Raw genomic sequence first — 16792 nt, 5'->3', positions numbered from 1 at the left:
AAAGCCTTTTAGTGGTACGTTATAATCATTCGATAGTAAGAGTATGGACTAATTCAATACAGTGCGATCAGTGAGAGCAAAACTTCTCAATGGCCACATAATACTGCTGTGTATAAGGGTCTACTTTTGCTTCACTCAGCTATTGAAATACCTTCTGTCCACAGTATAACACACTAGCATTTACAGACACATGTACAGCATCCTATAAATAGCATGGCTGCTACCTTCTTACACAATAATGCTGCTGTTGCTGCTGTTACAACAACAACCTGGAAGCTCCACAAAGTAAATAAAATGGATGTTACAGAACCATTCAGCCAGAAGAAGTTATTTGCAGTTCTGGTGTTCAAGGGGGATTCACCATCTTTTGTGCTATATTCAGATTCTAATCACTTGAAGCTTAATTTCACAGCTCACCAGTACTAAAGATTGAACTTAGTGGGCCAGATGTGCTGATTTATTGAAATAGATATCCAGGGCCCCATTCAATATCCCAATGCTCTTATTCCAGTGTTGTTAGGAAACATGCACACATGGTTACCATTGTTACAAATAAAACTGACTTACTTACAGAAAACGACCCACAATCGTCCTGTTTATAAGTAGGGTGGAAAAACGCCAAGACAGAGATGCCTTTTTTTCCTTTTCTTTTTACTGTTCCAGGGATATTATTGCTGACCGGGTTTATATTGCAGGTTTTTTCATTTTACTTTTTTGGGGGGGAAGCAGGAGTGAGTTATAAATTATTTCGATTAGCCATTTTGAACAATACTGAGGAGAGTGGGTTCAGATCACAGACAGTCAGAGAGCATTTCTGCTGTACGTTGCCTCTCTCTTTACCCAGAATCCTTCAGGGAATCACTATTGATAGATTACCTGACAGCAGCCGTGTGCTTAAGCGGCCAAGAATCTGGGCCTACTCTTTGTCTCTACAATAACATACAGAAGAATCATATCTGAGTGCATGTAATGTACTGTATACAGTACTATTGCCTTGTTTTCACATATTCTGGTTTAATCTGCAATGAGATTGTCTGTAGTACTGCATTCATTCTGTTGTTCTCATGAAGTCTAACGAATTATAATGCAGACACTTTGATGTGAAAATAAGTTCCTGTGCCTTGAAGTGTAATTTTAAATTCAAATAAATTGTCGCTCTGTGAATTTCCACCTATATTCAGCTCCTGTGGGGAATTACCATTCAAGAGACTACACTGCTCAGGAAGTAATCTCTGTAATCTCTTCTCTTATATCATCCTTTCTCTGATGGAAAAGAAAACAATCTAACAAAGTAATTAATGCTTGATCAAATTACATTTATTTATTTTGGTTAAAGTGTAAACATATTCTGCAATGTTAATGTAAGCTTGTTGAACTCTGATAGGAACATTTACTAAGTGGAAAGACTAAGGGAGAGTGTTGGCTACATTTGCATATGATGCGGTGTTACTGGATTACAAGTTTCTGTTGCTTCTACATGACGTGTCCAGGATTCCACGTGTCACATTAAGAGGAAGAGGGGTGAGGGAACCGCCATCGAAGAATGGCTCCATCTGCGCTGGTGCTGACTAAGGTGCGGTTGTTGGAGCAGACCTTGATGCTGGTGATACTGCCGCCATGAGCTATTCCTGTGTGGGTCACTGCACCTTCCATGTAGTCCCACACCTTCACCAGCTTGTCATCTCCACCTGTCATTAAAAGGTGAAAAATATGTCAACAACCTGAAAGAAGTTTGAGCAGAGCAGGCATTGTAGTACCAGCAGAGGAGATGAAAGTTAAAGGTCCAATGTGTAGGAATTTCTCCCATCTAGCGATGAGATCATATATCGCAATCAGAGTACATATCACAGCTACGGTAGCCTTCACGCTTCAAAAAGCCGGTCTCTTGCTCTTTTCAATATACTTTTTCTTTTTCTGGGTGAAGAAGAAGACTCCTGTTCCTGAAATTTGGATTTTGAATACGTGTGGTCCTCCAGGTTTCCTTTTTCAAACTTGGCGGAGCCGGGAAGCTACGATACCCATTAGCAGCATTAGCAGTACCTGTGAGTTTATTGTGCGACAGTGAAAATGCGAAAGGCGGAGCAGTATGTCCTGTATGTCCCTTAATGGCTAACGTATTTCAAGATGGCGCATGAATATGGAGCATCTACCTCAGTTCATGCGAATGCAAATGTAAAATTTCAAGCCAAAAGGAATACTTGGTATTGATGGTGGTGGTAAATATTCATGAAAAAAGGACAAGTTTGGGAACGGGCAACACCGATTTTGATAATGAACAACTAAACACGTTACATACTGGACCTTTAAGGCTCCAAAGAGATGAGAACACACTCTACTATATTTGAGAGTAAAAAAGACAAATGGACTATAACACAAGAATGCCAGGATCAATACAAGTCTAAGCATTTAATTAAAGAGTTGTTAACTAAAGGACACTAACTTAAACTTTATTCACAAAAAAAAGGACAATCAAGCTTTTATCTGAACATGAGCATTATCAGCAATGGACCGAGGCATGTGTAAAAGGAGCACAGCAATATAACAAGTCTGAGACGTGTAATGGGCCGTACCTGTCACAAAGTGTTTGCCATCCTGTGTGATGTGCATGCCATTGATGGCCCCAGATAGCGAGCCTTCCAGTTCTCTAATGGCAGATCCGTCGTACACATCCCAGTAGAATACCTGAGAGGGAAGTTAACACATTACACATATTTGTTCATCGCTGGCATTGTTTATGGAAGACTCAGTCAGTGTCCATGAGGGAGGGAGAGTGTGCATGTACTGTACACTGATATTGTGGAGTCTCTCTTCTTTACTGACACGGAGAACAAAAAGCAGGCATCATAAATGACACATAACCTTCTGATCTCTTTGCTGTAATTTGAATTACAGTATTAATTGCTTTTGAAGACTGATGCAGTCGTTGGAGAGACTATTGGCTCACTATACAGATGATGCAGGTGACAACAGCTCTATGTTGTTGTGCTATTGCTCTATTACATCATCATCATTATAAACTATATTATTTCCTATTATGGTAAAATGCAATGTGTGATCTCAAACCCCCTTGAACTACCTTCACTGCTTTATTATTCGTACACTTTATGGAAATGCTTAGGTCTATGGGTATATTTTATTAACCACACACACACACGCACACACATGCACGCACGCACACACAAACATACAAAGAAATTGAAACTATGTTTGCTGATCTAAATGAGACTTAATCATCCCTCAAGCTTTATAGCTGTCAAAGTAGTATCAAGTCTCACAAAAGGCAATTTTATCCGAAGTTATTTATAGCGCAGGCAGCAGAAACATCACAGTACCACACGGCAACAAGGGTCCTTTGTTGTTATTTATATGACTAAGCTGATTACATTTTAAAAGTTAAGTACTGTAAATAAAGGGCCAGATGGATTGGATCATTAAAATCAGTCTTCTGAGTCACCTTATATGAATGAGGTTCTAATAGAAGATTAAGTGGCCCTTCTGAGTATTGATCTCAGTCCCTATGTGTGTTTACAGTCCAGAAGCCATTTCAAAGTTGGTAAAACACAGGCTCAAAGTAAATCAAGTGTTAAAAGCACTACACACCACATTTAAAGATTGAATTACTAAAGATCTGTATATATCCTGACTGTAATGCTGCTAACAAACAATACATAGATGCTTAGACGCTTAGATTTGACCAAACTAAATGAAATCATACGCAGTATTACATGGGTTGGCTGTTTGTAAAAGGTTATGTATAAAAGTTCATGTTACACAGAGCTGCACAGAATGAACCCAACCTTTATAAGAATAGCCTCTGAGATAGGATTTCATTTCTCTACACAAGACCATGCCTGTAATACATTATAGGATGGGAAATGTAATCTCACACAGACATATCAAATATGGTTGGTTTTAATGGAATGGAAGAGGAACATAAGGCGTGGAAAAAAAAAACCTCTTATTTATAGTTTCAAAACTGCAGAATGATTCTCAAAGCAATAAGCTGCCCTTACAAGCCACAGGAGCATTTCTGTGGGGCCATTTGAAACTACAGGATTTCTCTGCTACATATCGGCTTATACCGGATGGAATGACTTGCTGATATTAATATTCCTACAAAATAACTTTGCAAAACATAATTTGGGAAAACACTGCCCCAACCAGAGGGGAAAACGGTTCATGATAAACACCAAATACAAAGTTCTGAAATCCTTCCTTGTTTAACTCAGTATCACATCAAAACGTAAGGCTTACAAGCTGTGCAGAATATGCAAATTATTTCAGCTGATGTGTGTGTTACATGAGAGTCTTTTCAACAAACAGCAGACAAAGCAGTACCTAGAATTACCGCCTCACTGTTGTATGCCTCCGCCAACCAGTCAAGTTGCAGTTTACGTTCATGTCTGTCCAGACTTATAATATATGGAGTAAAGACTTTGAAGGAATCTAATAAAAGGCATTAAGTCTATTTTTGGTTGAAATGGAAGTTGTCACTATATTGACATGTATGATTCCAGAGAATAATTTCCAGTGAGAAAAGATGTGATGCTGTCTTCACTTAGACGCTATTTTCTCACAGAGGAGTACAGAGGACTGATAGAGAGCTTCGTCATAGTGCAACAAAAATCACCTGAAACTCAATATCAGCAAAACCAATGAGCTGGAGGTGGACTACCAGAAGAACAGGAGGCCCCCTGTCCTAGCTGCCATCCAGGGAGAGGAAGTGAAGAGGGTGGACTTACAGTATACAAGTACTGTTGTGGGGTCCAAATCAATAAAAAACTGGACTTGAGTCACAACACTATAGCCCTCTTTTTAGGAAGGGACAGAGCAGACGGTTCTTCCTGAGGAGACTCAGATCCTTCAGTGTGAACAGGCTCCTGCAGATCTTCCATTAGGCTGTAGTAGCCAGTGCTCTGTTCTTCGCCGTGGTGTGCTGGGTTGGTGGCACCGATGCTTGGAGGTTAGCAGTCTCGCCAAGCTGTTAAGGCAGGCCAACTGGGTGATCAGGTTGGAACTGGACAGTGTGGAGAAGGTGGCGGAGAGTAGGACGAGGTACAAAATCAAAGCCACCTTGGATAACCCTCCTCACCCTCTCTAGAGAAACATGAAGACCAAAGCCTGGGAGTTGTTCCTCATCCAAGAAGAGGGTTTAACGATAGAGGATGTTGCTTGCTGTACAGATTGGGAAGCCCCTTGAGGCAAATCTTTGATGTGATATAGGGATAGGGTTGGGTATCGTTTGTTTTTTTTTCGGTTCTGGTGCTAAATCGATACTTTTAAAACGGTTCCGGTGCCTAAACGGTGCCTGAATCGGTACTTTTCAATAAAGTAAAAAAAAAAAATAAGAAAAAAAATAAGGGTAGTAAACAACAGTCAGTGACTTGTTTATTGCTAAGGACATGGTCAAAATTAAAGATTTAATAATAATGTAATAACTATAACAATAACAATAAGTTATTTCACCAGTAAATTGCTGTTGAACCCCAGATGGGAAAAGGGTATTTTACAATTACTGTGAATGCACCACGAGGCTACCTGTTTTAAGTGAATGCACCGTCTGTGTTGTTTAATTCCGACAACGGCAGCTGCAAGTGAACGCACCGTCTGTGTTGTTTAATTCCGACAACTGCAGCTGCAAGTGAACGCACCGTCTGTGTTGTTTAATTCCGACCATATAAACATACTGTATATCTATGAATTGCGACAACGGCAGCTGCTGCTGCGCTGCAGTGCAGACTGTTACATCCCGCTGTTGAAGTCCTCCACAGTGAAATACAGTCACACTTTACACTGTTTAACGTTAGCTGTCAACATTTTACCGGTGTTTAATCCAGCTGCTAGCTAAAGGTAGGCTAACGTTACATGCTGTCAGGTGTAGTGTAAAGTCAAGCACCGAAATGAGGCACCGAAATTTTCGTTCTTATTCGGTCTCGTTACTACCGTTTACGTCGGCACCGGTTCCCTATTGGCACCGAGTTTCGGTACCCAACCCTATATAGGGATATATATAATTAAATTGATTTGATTGTTCTCGTTCTGCTGTATGTCTATTAGTGTGTAAGTTTATTGAGAGAAACAAAAGACAGAGTCAAATTCCTTGTAGAATGTTTTCAACATGCTTGGCCAATAAAGCTGATTCTGACTGAACAAGAAGTTGTCGCCATGACAGTAGACAATGCTTCAAATATGGATGATGCTGCAAAGAAGTTACAAGTTCTAAAATGTTGATGCTTCACACACATCTTCAAAACAAAAGATCTATACAATCCCCATAGTTTCAAGATGGGCACCCAAAAGTATTGTCAAGAATTCAGTATCTGACCAAATGTATAATATGGTCACAATCTCCCCTTTTGTCCTGAGTTACGGTCATAAATAATGGGCAGAAAAGTTTTTTTGCAGAACATTACAATGTCACAGTAAAGTTAACCTTTATCCTTTAGGATATAACATCCCTTCATAATTTTATCTTATAAGACATTTGTGTCAAATGTTGTCATAATTATCGTATACATTTTTGAGTTATGGCCCAAAATGTATTTTGTGAGATCACAGTGAACTTGACCTTTGACCACTCAAATCTATGCAGTACATCCTTGAGTCTAAGTGGATGTTGTGCCAAATTTGAAGAAATTCCCTCGTGGCGTTCCTGAAATATCGCATTCACGAGCATAGGGCGGACGGTAGGACAATCTGAAAACATACGGATGTCGCCAGTGTGGAGGCATAATAATACCACTAATAACTGATCAAAATTATGTTTATGTATAATATTTTGGAAATCCCAGTAAGATCAGTTAAATTGTAACTCTCCTCCTTCTTCTCCCTCATGTCATCTTTCGTCGCTTCCTCCTTACCACAGTCACAGCCTCTCCCTGTTTCATTATCTCATTTCAGCAGCTTATTAGAGACTCCCACCTGTGTGAGTTGTCTTGGCCAATCTGTGTTCCCTCCACCTCAGGCTAGGAAACTGGCTTATAGCCACAACATGGGCCAACAGGAAATTAATTACATGCAGCAAGCAAGGGCGAGTCTGAAACGCCAGGCCTGCTGTTGGTAATGCTCATTTTACAACCAGAAAAGACCTGAAGTCACAGCCAGAGTAGTCACCTCAGCTACAGACAAGGTCAGCATTGTTAAGTCCTTATGCTAATGGATCCTCGGTTTACACTTATCGCCATTTCTAGCCACTGGGGGACCATAGGCAGGCTAGGGGAACGCATTATAATGTTAAAAAACCTCATAAAGTGAAATTTTCATGCCATGGGACCTTTAACAATATTGCTGGATGTGTTGCTAAGTTCATATTATGCTGCTAGTACTACTACATTTTAATTATGTAAGCCATCAAAGCTACATCCCCTCTTTAGCAAAACAAACACTTTAAAACATCATTCCCATCCTCCTAAAAGGGGGAGAGAGTCAGCACCATATTGTCTACACTAAAGGCAGCACCAAAACATGCATCATCATCATTCAATACAACCTCTCCCTGATCCTGCACTACCCTGGTCTATTTTTCCCTTGGCCACTGCCTTTCTCTTCACACCTTCTCTCAGTTCTGGTGGTTTACTTTCTGTGATTTTACTCAGAGGCATGCTGGGATGTGATGAAGGGTTGGAGTAAGGAGAGAAGAGAGAGCAGAGAGCAGAGCTTTGGTATTTGTTGTCCCAGACAGAGCACCTGTGTCCTGGGATGAGCAGATGGTGGATCTGGCTGGCACATGGGTGGCATAGGCCCATCCACAGGAAGGCACGAACACCACAGCACTCCCCTCTCTCATCTCTCACTTCTCTCTCCCCATTCCCTGAATCCCTCCTTCTCACTCTGTCTCCGCTCACTCAGCACATCCACAGCACATCTTGTTCTCACCTCTCAACATGCAGCGGAGGCAACAATATGGGTCTAGAGTGTGGCCGGGTTCAAGGGGTGTGGATAGAGTGCACAATCAAAGAACCAAGCATTTCATTCTGCCACTGTGAACATATGACCTTATGTAAATAAAGTGCTGAGTTAATCAAAATGATTCACAAAATAACAGACTTGTTATTATGTTATTATTATGTAGAGAGCTGAGTGTTTTTTGTCACAGTGACTTGCAGCCAACACAATGGCTTACTTATGTTCAGCTGAGAAACAAATCACAAGCTTTTCAAACTAATCTATGGACATGCAAGTGTGTGTGTGTCTAGGTCTTCACTGTGCTCCTCTACGCTGATTTTACCAGGGTGGCAGGCTTTTCTCTCACACAAACTGAGTGGAGATTATAATAACAATAACAGCATAATGAGACATCTAGATTATGATTGTGTGAGTGCCAGTTTCTTTGCACCCCGAGGGATTTTCAATCATTACAATCATTACATTTTGTTCATGTGAGGCGTGAGTGCTGAATTGCATCCCAGGGAATTATTTGCTAGTGCATTAAACCAACCAAAACTGAAGATGCATGGGGAGATTTCTGAGACCACAGTAAAGGTATATACTGGTTGAGATATACATTAAGTTAATAAGAATTTCAAAAACTGCCAACTGGAATTGCCTAAAAATGTATTCTGCTGCACTGAGTACTGTGGTGGAATGTAACCGACAAAAGTAGATTTTTTTAGAGCTATATGGTTTTCACAGGACAGCAACGCTACAAACATATGATGTTCTCATAGAAAATGATACACCGCTGTAAATTAAATGACCCAACAGTATATAAAGGACTTAAAATGAGCGCAACCTTAAACGACTACAGCAGTGAAATGCTACATACAAACTAATGCAGCAGTAATATTAAATCAACACTAGTAAGTACTTTTGATACTTTAAGTCAATTTTGCTGATAATACTTACATATTTTACTAAAGTAAGGTTTTGAATGCATGACCTTTACTTGTAGTGGAATATTTTTACAGTGTGGTATTAGTACTTTTACTCAATTAAAGGATCTAAATACTTCTTCTACTATTGACTGTCCCAAAACACACCTTTCTGTCAGTGCCACTGGTAATGATCTGGTATTCTTCTGGGTGGTAGCACACCGTCCGGAACAGTGTGTTGGCAATCACCATTTGAAGACTTGCAAATCGCCTACAGCAGGAAATGGAGAAGATGAAAAAAAAGGGAGGAGAGAGGAGGTTGACTTTCACAACAACAACATAAACTGCCAAGTGCAGTTTAAAGTGGTAAAACATTTTTCAGGCAAAAACAAACAAACAAATGAATATGTATTGTTACAAACTTAAAAACCACTTAAATGTACCATGCAGTCACAAAGCAAATAGAACATGCACACACATGCACAACTTCCTTTGTGGACACAAAAAAAAAAATTATGTCTGGCTGCACAATCTAGATTCATTAAGGCTCTTGTCTGACTAATATTCTTTTCAACATCAGCTTGTTGTAATCATACAAAAAAAAAGCAAATCCATGTTACTCTTGATGCATCCAGCCTGGAAAGCCTTAAATCCACACACTTAGTCATTGAAGGGGATAAACGGTGAAAAAACATGAACACCATCAGAGTTTTTAAAGGTTTTATTCTCTTCACAGAAGAAGCCCCACAGATTAAAGGATTTAAAGCTTTCTTCATAAAGAATGCACTGGATTTATTTTTGTATTTCTACTGTACCAGCCAGACACCAATGAACAGTTTCAGCACTTCACTCTTATCACAACTCAGACCTGAAGGCAGCAGGTTCTCTCTGGTGGCTACGTACGTATATCATTAGCAATTATTTATACAATGTTTTATACTGGATAATGTGATTAACTGATCCATCAACACCTTTCCATTTGGTCTGCTCTGCTCTCAGTAAAATAGACCTAGTTGAGGAGTCATCCACTTTTGGTTGTGGGGTAAAATTGAGAATTAGTTAATTACAATTTTGACTCAGTGTAGCGGCTTTGCTTGACATTGATACTACTGCTAGAAACATAGGGGTATTTTATGCACTAAATATACAAGAACAAAGAGGATACATGTGAGAGATGTATGTGTTGTTGTGCTTGCCTTGTGCTCAGACAGAAGTGTTTGCGTATGCAGATGGGCTACTCACACTAAGTCCCAGATGATGCAGGCACCATCAGAGCTGGCAGTGACACACTCTTTGTCGTCACTCTTGATTTTGATACAATTGATGGTGGCTTTGTGCTCTTTCATGGTCTCCAGCAGCCGATGGCCATGTGGCTGCAGCTCCCAAACACGCACCTACAGCAGGTGAACCCAAACTCATTCAACCTCACAGGAGACCCTTTTTTACATCAGATATGACACTTAATCAAAATGCTTTCTCATCTTTGTTTCAGTTATTTGTCTTTACAAAAGATATTCAGCAGTTTTCAATCTGTCAAACTGCAATAACACTGTATGCCACAGTGCTCAAACATATACAAGGATATGTATTTGCAGGGTGTGTAAAGTGTGTACATTATAGTATTGGATCTGTATCATAGTTGTAGCATTTGCACTGTTTACTATTATTATTGTTGCTTTATTTTTACATGCTGCCTTTTTCATTTTGTATATGTGTAGTATATATTGTAGATTTTACATTGTTTGGCATTCTGTGGATTGCAAAGAAAGAATTTCATTGTACAGGGAACATGTTTCCTTACTGTGCATATGACAATAAAATGTAAAACATATTATAATGAATTAAATCATGTGACTATTTGCATTAAGCATCTTAACTTAAGTTCTCCTTAATAATTCACAGCTTCACATTTTCAAAAAAAACAATTACTTATTCAAATTTAAGACTTAATTTAGAATGTACACATTTCCATCCTTAAAACCATCTAATCAAATTAAGGAGGAATTCTACAATAAATAACAGAAATTCACAAACAGCTCCTTCAGAGAAGTCTAGACGCAGCTATGGCAGGAACAAGTCTGCAGACTGCAGACCGGGTAACAAGGTTAGCTAACTTACAAAAACCTAAGTTGCATAATCATTCCATTTTTAAGCATATGGCTTCTTAATTATATTATAATAAAAAATGTCTCCAGAAAATGGTGCGTTGTGCAACCAACTGTTGTTCATTTACTACACGTCTTCTAGCAAACAATTGCATCTTAGACATATTGGAGGAATTAGTGCACACTGCAATTCTAAAATGTAACATTATCATGGTGCTTGTGGAGGATTTCAATGTGTTGCGCTTCTGTCATTTGATGATAACACTGGACATCACACTATTTTTTTCAACAATTCTATGTTTGAGATTTATCACTGTTATATGTACTGACCTGCCCCTCCCCCCCTCCACTGACGATCCTCTTGCAGTCCCTGGTGCCAGCGATGGCTGTCACACCCATTCTGTGTGCATTGTGAACGATGAGCATGAGCCGGCCACTTTCTGGCGCAAACACACGAATCTTACCATCATTCCATGCTAGAAGAGAGTGAAATACATTTTTAACAGTCAGTTATCAAGAAGATTAATTTGATTCAGTGTGTGAAATAGTATCATTTTAGTGCAAGTAGGTAACTTCAGAAAAAGTTTACTAATATAATTATGACAGAATTTTTTGCAGTAATGAGCTCCAATGCAATTTTGCTTGCTGATATCTCTCCCTGATACCCACCACTGATGATGCTATGTCCGTCAACCATGAAGTCCAGGGAATTGCAGGTCATGTTGGGTACAGTGATGCGCAGCAGCTCTTTGGGCTTGTCTATGTGCCACAACCTGATGTCCTCCTCAGAGCAGGTTGCAAACAATTCCGACGTTCCACTAGTAGAAAAAAAGAGAGAAAAATGTGGAATTACAGCTCAGTGAATGTGGGTATAACCATCTGGAAGAAGAAGAAGAAGAAGAAGAAGAAGAAGAAGAAAGAACTTTATTAATCCCAGAGGGGAAATTAAATTTTTTCACTCTGTTACTTTACACATTACAAACACACAGGCCCGACTTACATACACATGCAAACAGGACCTATACCAATGCATTAAATGGAGAGATGTTAGAGCGAGGGGGCTGCCCATGAACAGGCGCCTCGAGCATTTCAGGGTTCGGTGCCTTGCTTAAGGGCACCACGGCAGTGCCCAGGAGGTGAAAAGGCCCCATATCCAGCTACCAGTCCACAATCCATACTTGGTCTGTACGGGGACTTGAACCGGCGTTCCCAAGCCAATGGGCTGAGCTAATGTTGCCCCATAAATAGTGCTAATTGAGTTAAAGGTATATCACCTTACATTTAACCAAGTATCCATGTAATCGATGACATGATGACGTTGGATTCAATACATTACCCAGGTGTTTGTACAATATACCTATACCAGTACTGTTTTTCTAAACTTAAACCAACATGGATGAGGCAAGCAAATGTCTCTCTCTAGTGAGCACAATGGGGTACTGACGGTCAGACATTATGAGAGATAAATGTGGTTTAAGTGGTTTACCCAAAAATGACATATAGCTATTCACAATATAAGTTGAATCATCACTTGTACTCGTTGCACTATAGATGACATAAAGAATACTATTTTTCTTCTAAAATCTGTGCTTGTGGAAAAAACGTAGAAAGATCCAGGCATTACAATATGCCTGCCTATCTAAATCTAAGGCAGGCCAACACACCAAGTGAAGGTAAGCAACACTTTGTGGTGTGCTGTTTGCTTGCTTGTAAGCACCGCAATAGTCTTTGTCAAGCTTGGGGAAGCACGGTTGTTTTTGTTGGACAAATGTGACAACAGATTGAAAATGTTGAATCAGACAACACATGCTTATACAACCTCAAATAGTCCTATACAGATCTGAACAGCCAGCTGGCCCAACACTGTTCAGATGTTGGTGTGTCTTGGTATTTGCTGGAAATGAACTGAACATTAATCTCCAAAATGTAGTCATAAACATAACTGATTTAAAAAAAGGTTAAAAGTGCATCGTAAATACTTCTATCTTGTCACGCTCCAGAGTGAAGGGATTATTTTACAGGATGATGAAGTTTTATTTCTCTGAATTTCTTGAAATTCAAAAGCCATGTTGTTCTCCTCCCTGAATTGTCTGTGTGCCACTTACAAAGATATGGCTACGTCCTTGACAGCACTATTGTGGCTGGTGGAAATGAGTTCTGATTTGAAGTTCTCATAACTGAAGCGGTACATCTGAGCAGCCTCCGTTCCAACAAAGAACTGCTGGCCCTCCCCTCTTATAGCGATGGAGGTCACCCCCTTTTCCAGCTGGACTTTCCTAATGTAGGAGAAGAGGAAAAAAGGAGCTGATAATGAGCACTAAACACAGCTAAACTGTTTACATTATATACTGTAGGTACCCTAGATATGTATTCTAATGTACAAGATATAGAGGAAAAAAAAGCTGTGAACCTTGCAAAACATGTATTATTACCAAATATAAGATTTTTTTTAATAGTGATGATTCAAATTACACAGTTGTTGGACTCACTTAAGAGTTTTGAAGTTAGTCCTGGAACACAGAGTGAAGGTGCCAGATCCAGAGCCTACAAGCAGGTCCCCAGACTTCAGTATCCTTATGACACTGACACCCTGAACAGAAAAGCTATGAGCACTGAGATTCTAGAAAGACCTGGTGAGTTTTCTCAAATATTGCAGAGCTGCCTGAATTAGTTCCAGGAAGCATAAGCTAAATGCTTCCACACTTTAGAAGTCTGGATACTAGCAGAAAAGATACATCAGTACTCACAAACAAGACAGATTTCAAGAATGACAAGGAAGTGCACAACAATCCATTAAAGAGATAAAAGAAATTACAGTCTCAGATCAAATAAAATACACGAGATGAGCCTTTGCATATTGTATATTTCAAAAGTAGCATTCCATCAGGAATATAGTCCAATCAGCTCTTTATGTGCAGCAGGATTCCTCAATGTGAGTGACCTACCAGGCTGTATTTTGCTTTAACTGGACCATAGTCACTCAGAAGCCCTGTCTTCAGGTTGATTTTCATTATGTCTCCACTGGTGGTGCCACAGAAAATGAATTTATCGTCCTCTGGGATCTGTGTTATATAAACAAGTAAACATGAGCAAAACTGTCTAATATCACTGTGTCTGGTGTATGTTTTTGGACAATTGAAATTTAATTAAATTGCTAGCCATGTTCATAGATTGTTAACTGTATATCTCCCCCAAATGCATCTACTGCAACTGTGCCACCAATCATTTAGTGACTTTTGGCAATAGCCATTTTGCAAAACTCAGATGAACCTCAAAATGGCAAACTAGTTAAATAAGCTGAACAAACTGATGTGAATGAAACACTCTCATGGCGTCATACCTCTATACATTTCACAATCCTTTTCAGCTTGCCTGTCTGACACTCGGTGGGCCTGATCTTCCTATTGGGGAGGTCCAGCTCCCAGACACGCAATGTTCCGCTGCCCAAAAAAAGGACCAATGATATTAAAATTCTCAAATAAGATTGTTACTTACTAGTTAAACTAGGCTGACAATTGGTTTACAGAATGCCAATAGACACTCACCTCCCAGCAGAAACAAAGATATTGTCGTTTGTGTTAGAGTACTGCACAGTGAGGCAGTGACCAGCACTGTGTGGTGAAGCTGGGCTCCCACAGATGGCCTGCTTGGTCTCAATATCCCATACCACAATGCTGAAAAAACACCCCACACAATAAACAAATAGAGAATATGTAAAGTTGAGTGGATTTACATACTACTAAGGGGTAGCTTCTCTATTACATTTTCAGTAAAAGAGACACATTTATTATCTCTTCTTTTCACTGAAGAACTGATTTGCAGGAAATTATTGTATTTATTAAGTGTTACAAACTGTGATAATGTGCCCACAGAAGTGTCTCAATTTGCATAAAATGGCCACTGCAGTAAACACTGTTCTGAAAGTCACATGGCAAAATGCTGCATGCCTTACTGTGGTCATTAAATAAAAGAGTGCAGAGCTTATTATGAGATTTTTAAACTACTATCCTGGTTTTCAGCTGATCCGACTGTAAAAATAAGTCTATGAGCTGATCATGTGTCTCTTTTCCTCAATCCTGTGTGACACAATCTGGTTATTTCGGAGGGAGCACTACTTACACAGAATTGCACCACCCAAACTCATTGTTTACCTGCCATCATCCTGACCTCCAAGGGACACCAGGTACTTGTCGTTGGGAGAGAAGGCCAGTGCCTCTACCTTTGCCTTGTGGAGCAGCAGCTGGGCATAGATTGTTCGCTGAGCATAGTCCCAGATGATAACCATAGCCTAGGCAAATATTTAAAATATTACAAATGTTACATGTGAAAATGACACATTTGTTTTGCCATTCCTTACTATAATGTAAATGGATTTAAGCCCACATATTTCAAAAAAAACAAAACAATGACTACTTCATTATGTACCAAACAACACCAACATGGAAAAATAATTAAACAGGTAAGTGCTAGTGTTGAGGATTCAGTTTAGTTAGCTTAAACTTAAACTTTAAATATAAGGTATATTAGCAACTACGCCTACCTGAAAGCCCATGAAGTTGACCTGTCCAGAGGCAATATATATTCCACTTTTGGACACTGAAACGCAGGATACATTGTTTGTGTGTCCATGCAGGAACTCTTGTTTGTCATCTTTGATTCTCTTTAGAATGACTGTGCATCCCAGAGGATAGATTAGATGCTCTCTGTCTGGATGGACTCTCAGGCCAGAAAACACATGCCCTGATAACACAAAATGTAGCATTAAATAAGATAGAACGTGTTTCAAGATAGAAAAGGACAAACGTAAACTGTTTGTGATCATGATGAATGGTCTCTTATTTCAAAAGGTAACGAGGTAGATGAGCAGAGAGCAGTGAGAATGCGCAACATTTCCCAGATTAGTAGCTGCACCGTCTTTCTATAACTAGTTGGAGATAGTTAGCTAGTTAGCAAAGCACTTTATCTTGCCAACTCCTTATTTGACCATTTTAAAACTTAACGTTAGCTTTGACAGTTAAGATATCACAAGACCTAGTGTAAACCTACTAACTATGTTACACTAATTAAAAAGAAAATCCCAGGTGTTTTATGTGCGCAAATTAGCGTGTTAACTAGCTGTAACGTTATTCTTTGAAGTTTTAGTTGTGTTAACGATTTTTAACGAAGGTTAGCTAACGTTAGGTTAGAACCGTGTGCAGGACAACTTACCGTTGAACCCAATAACAGCCTCCAGTTCAAGTTGAGGCACTCCCTGTGTTTCAAGAGCCATGGCTGAAAACTTTATATAGCTATATATGTCTTCTTGAGATAGGCCTACTTTTATCAAGAAATGTAAATACCGGTATTGCTAGAAAAACTAACGCTACCGTAGTTTTCCCAAACAGGCCTGATAGTTCAACTTACGTTACACCAAACAAACGTTACTTAGCAACAGCTGGGGTTCTATTAGCCACTGTGATTGGTCGGTATTTCTATGGGTGAAACCAGAGCCATAGAGATATACCGTATGTCTTTCTCTATCCCTCTGGGTGAAACCATCATGTCCTCGCTGCCATGCTTCAGGTGCTCTTGGAAATACAAACTTAAAGACAAATAGTTGTACCACTGGGAAATAGTAGTTAGTATAATAGCTAATTAGGTGTGAGAAGAACAATAACAACTACATGTCCAAGACACATTTTTAATTCTTCTAATTTCTTTGCTATTGGTAGAGATGGATCTACTATTAAATCTGAGACCTGACATAAAAACCTTACAGGCAACTGTGGTTTTACAAGTAGGCAATATTCGGCAGAATTGTTTGGACACAATAACAGACGTCATACACAATTTAAAAAAAAAATGCTCTAATTGCAACTGCTGTTATATGAAGACTGT

General features: G+C 39.4%; 1 protein-coding gene across 1 annotated transcript; it reads right to left on the bottom strand.

Annotated features, from left to right (window-relative positions):
* Window positions 1-1295: 1295 nt before the first annotated feature.
* cfap52 (cilia and flagella associated protein 52) lies at window positions 1296-16436 on the bottom strand. Its single transcript, XM_039794032.1, has 14 exons — window positions 16124-16436; window positions 15456-15655; window positions 15067-15203; window positions 14461-14589; window positions 14256-14355; window positions 13861-13977; window positions 13405-13505; window positions 13021-13191; window positions 11585-11733; window positions 11246-11391; window positions 10053-10204; window positions 8979-9081; window positions 2571-2682; window positions 1296-1688 (listed from the first exon to the last, which is right to left on the bottom strand). The coding sequence occupies exons 1-14, from the start codon at window positions 16182-16184 to the stop codon at window positions 1507-1509; spliced, it is 1860 nt and encodes a 619-aa protein (XP_039649966.1). The 5' UTR covers window positions 16185-16436; the 3' UTR covers window positions 1296-1506.
* Window positions 16437-16792: the final 356 nt, after the last annotated feature.

This window comes from Perca fluviatilis, chromosome 1 (assembly GCF_010015445.1).
Source record: "Perca fluviatilis chromosome 1, GENO_Pfluv_1.0, whole genome shotgun sequence".
Taxonomy (NCBI): Eukaryota; Metazoa; Chordata; class Actinopteri; order Perciformes; family Percidae; genus Perca; species Perca fluviatilis.
The sequence above is the reverse complement of the archived record's forward strand: the minus strand, read 5'-3'. Positions and strand labels throughout refer to the sequence as shown.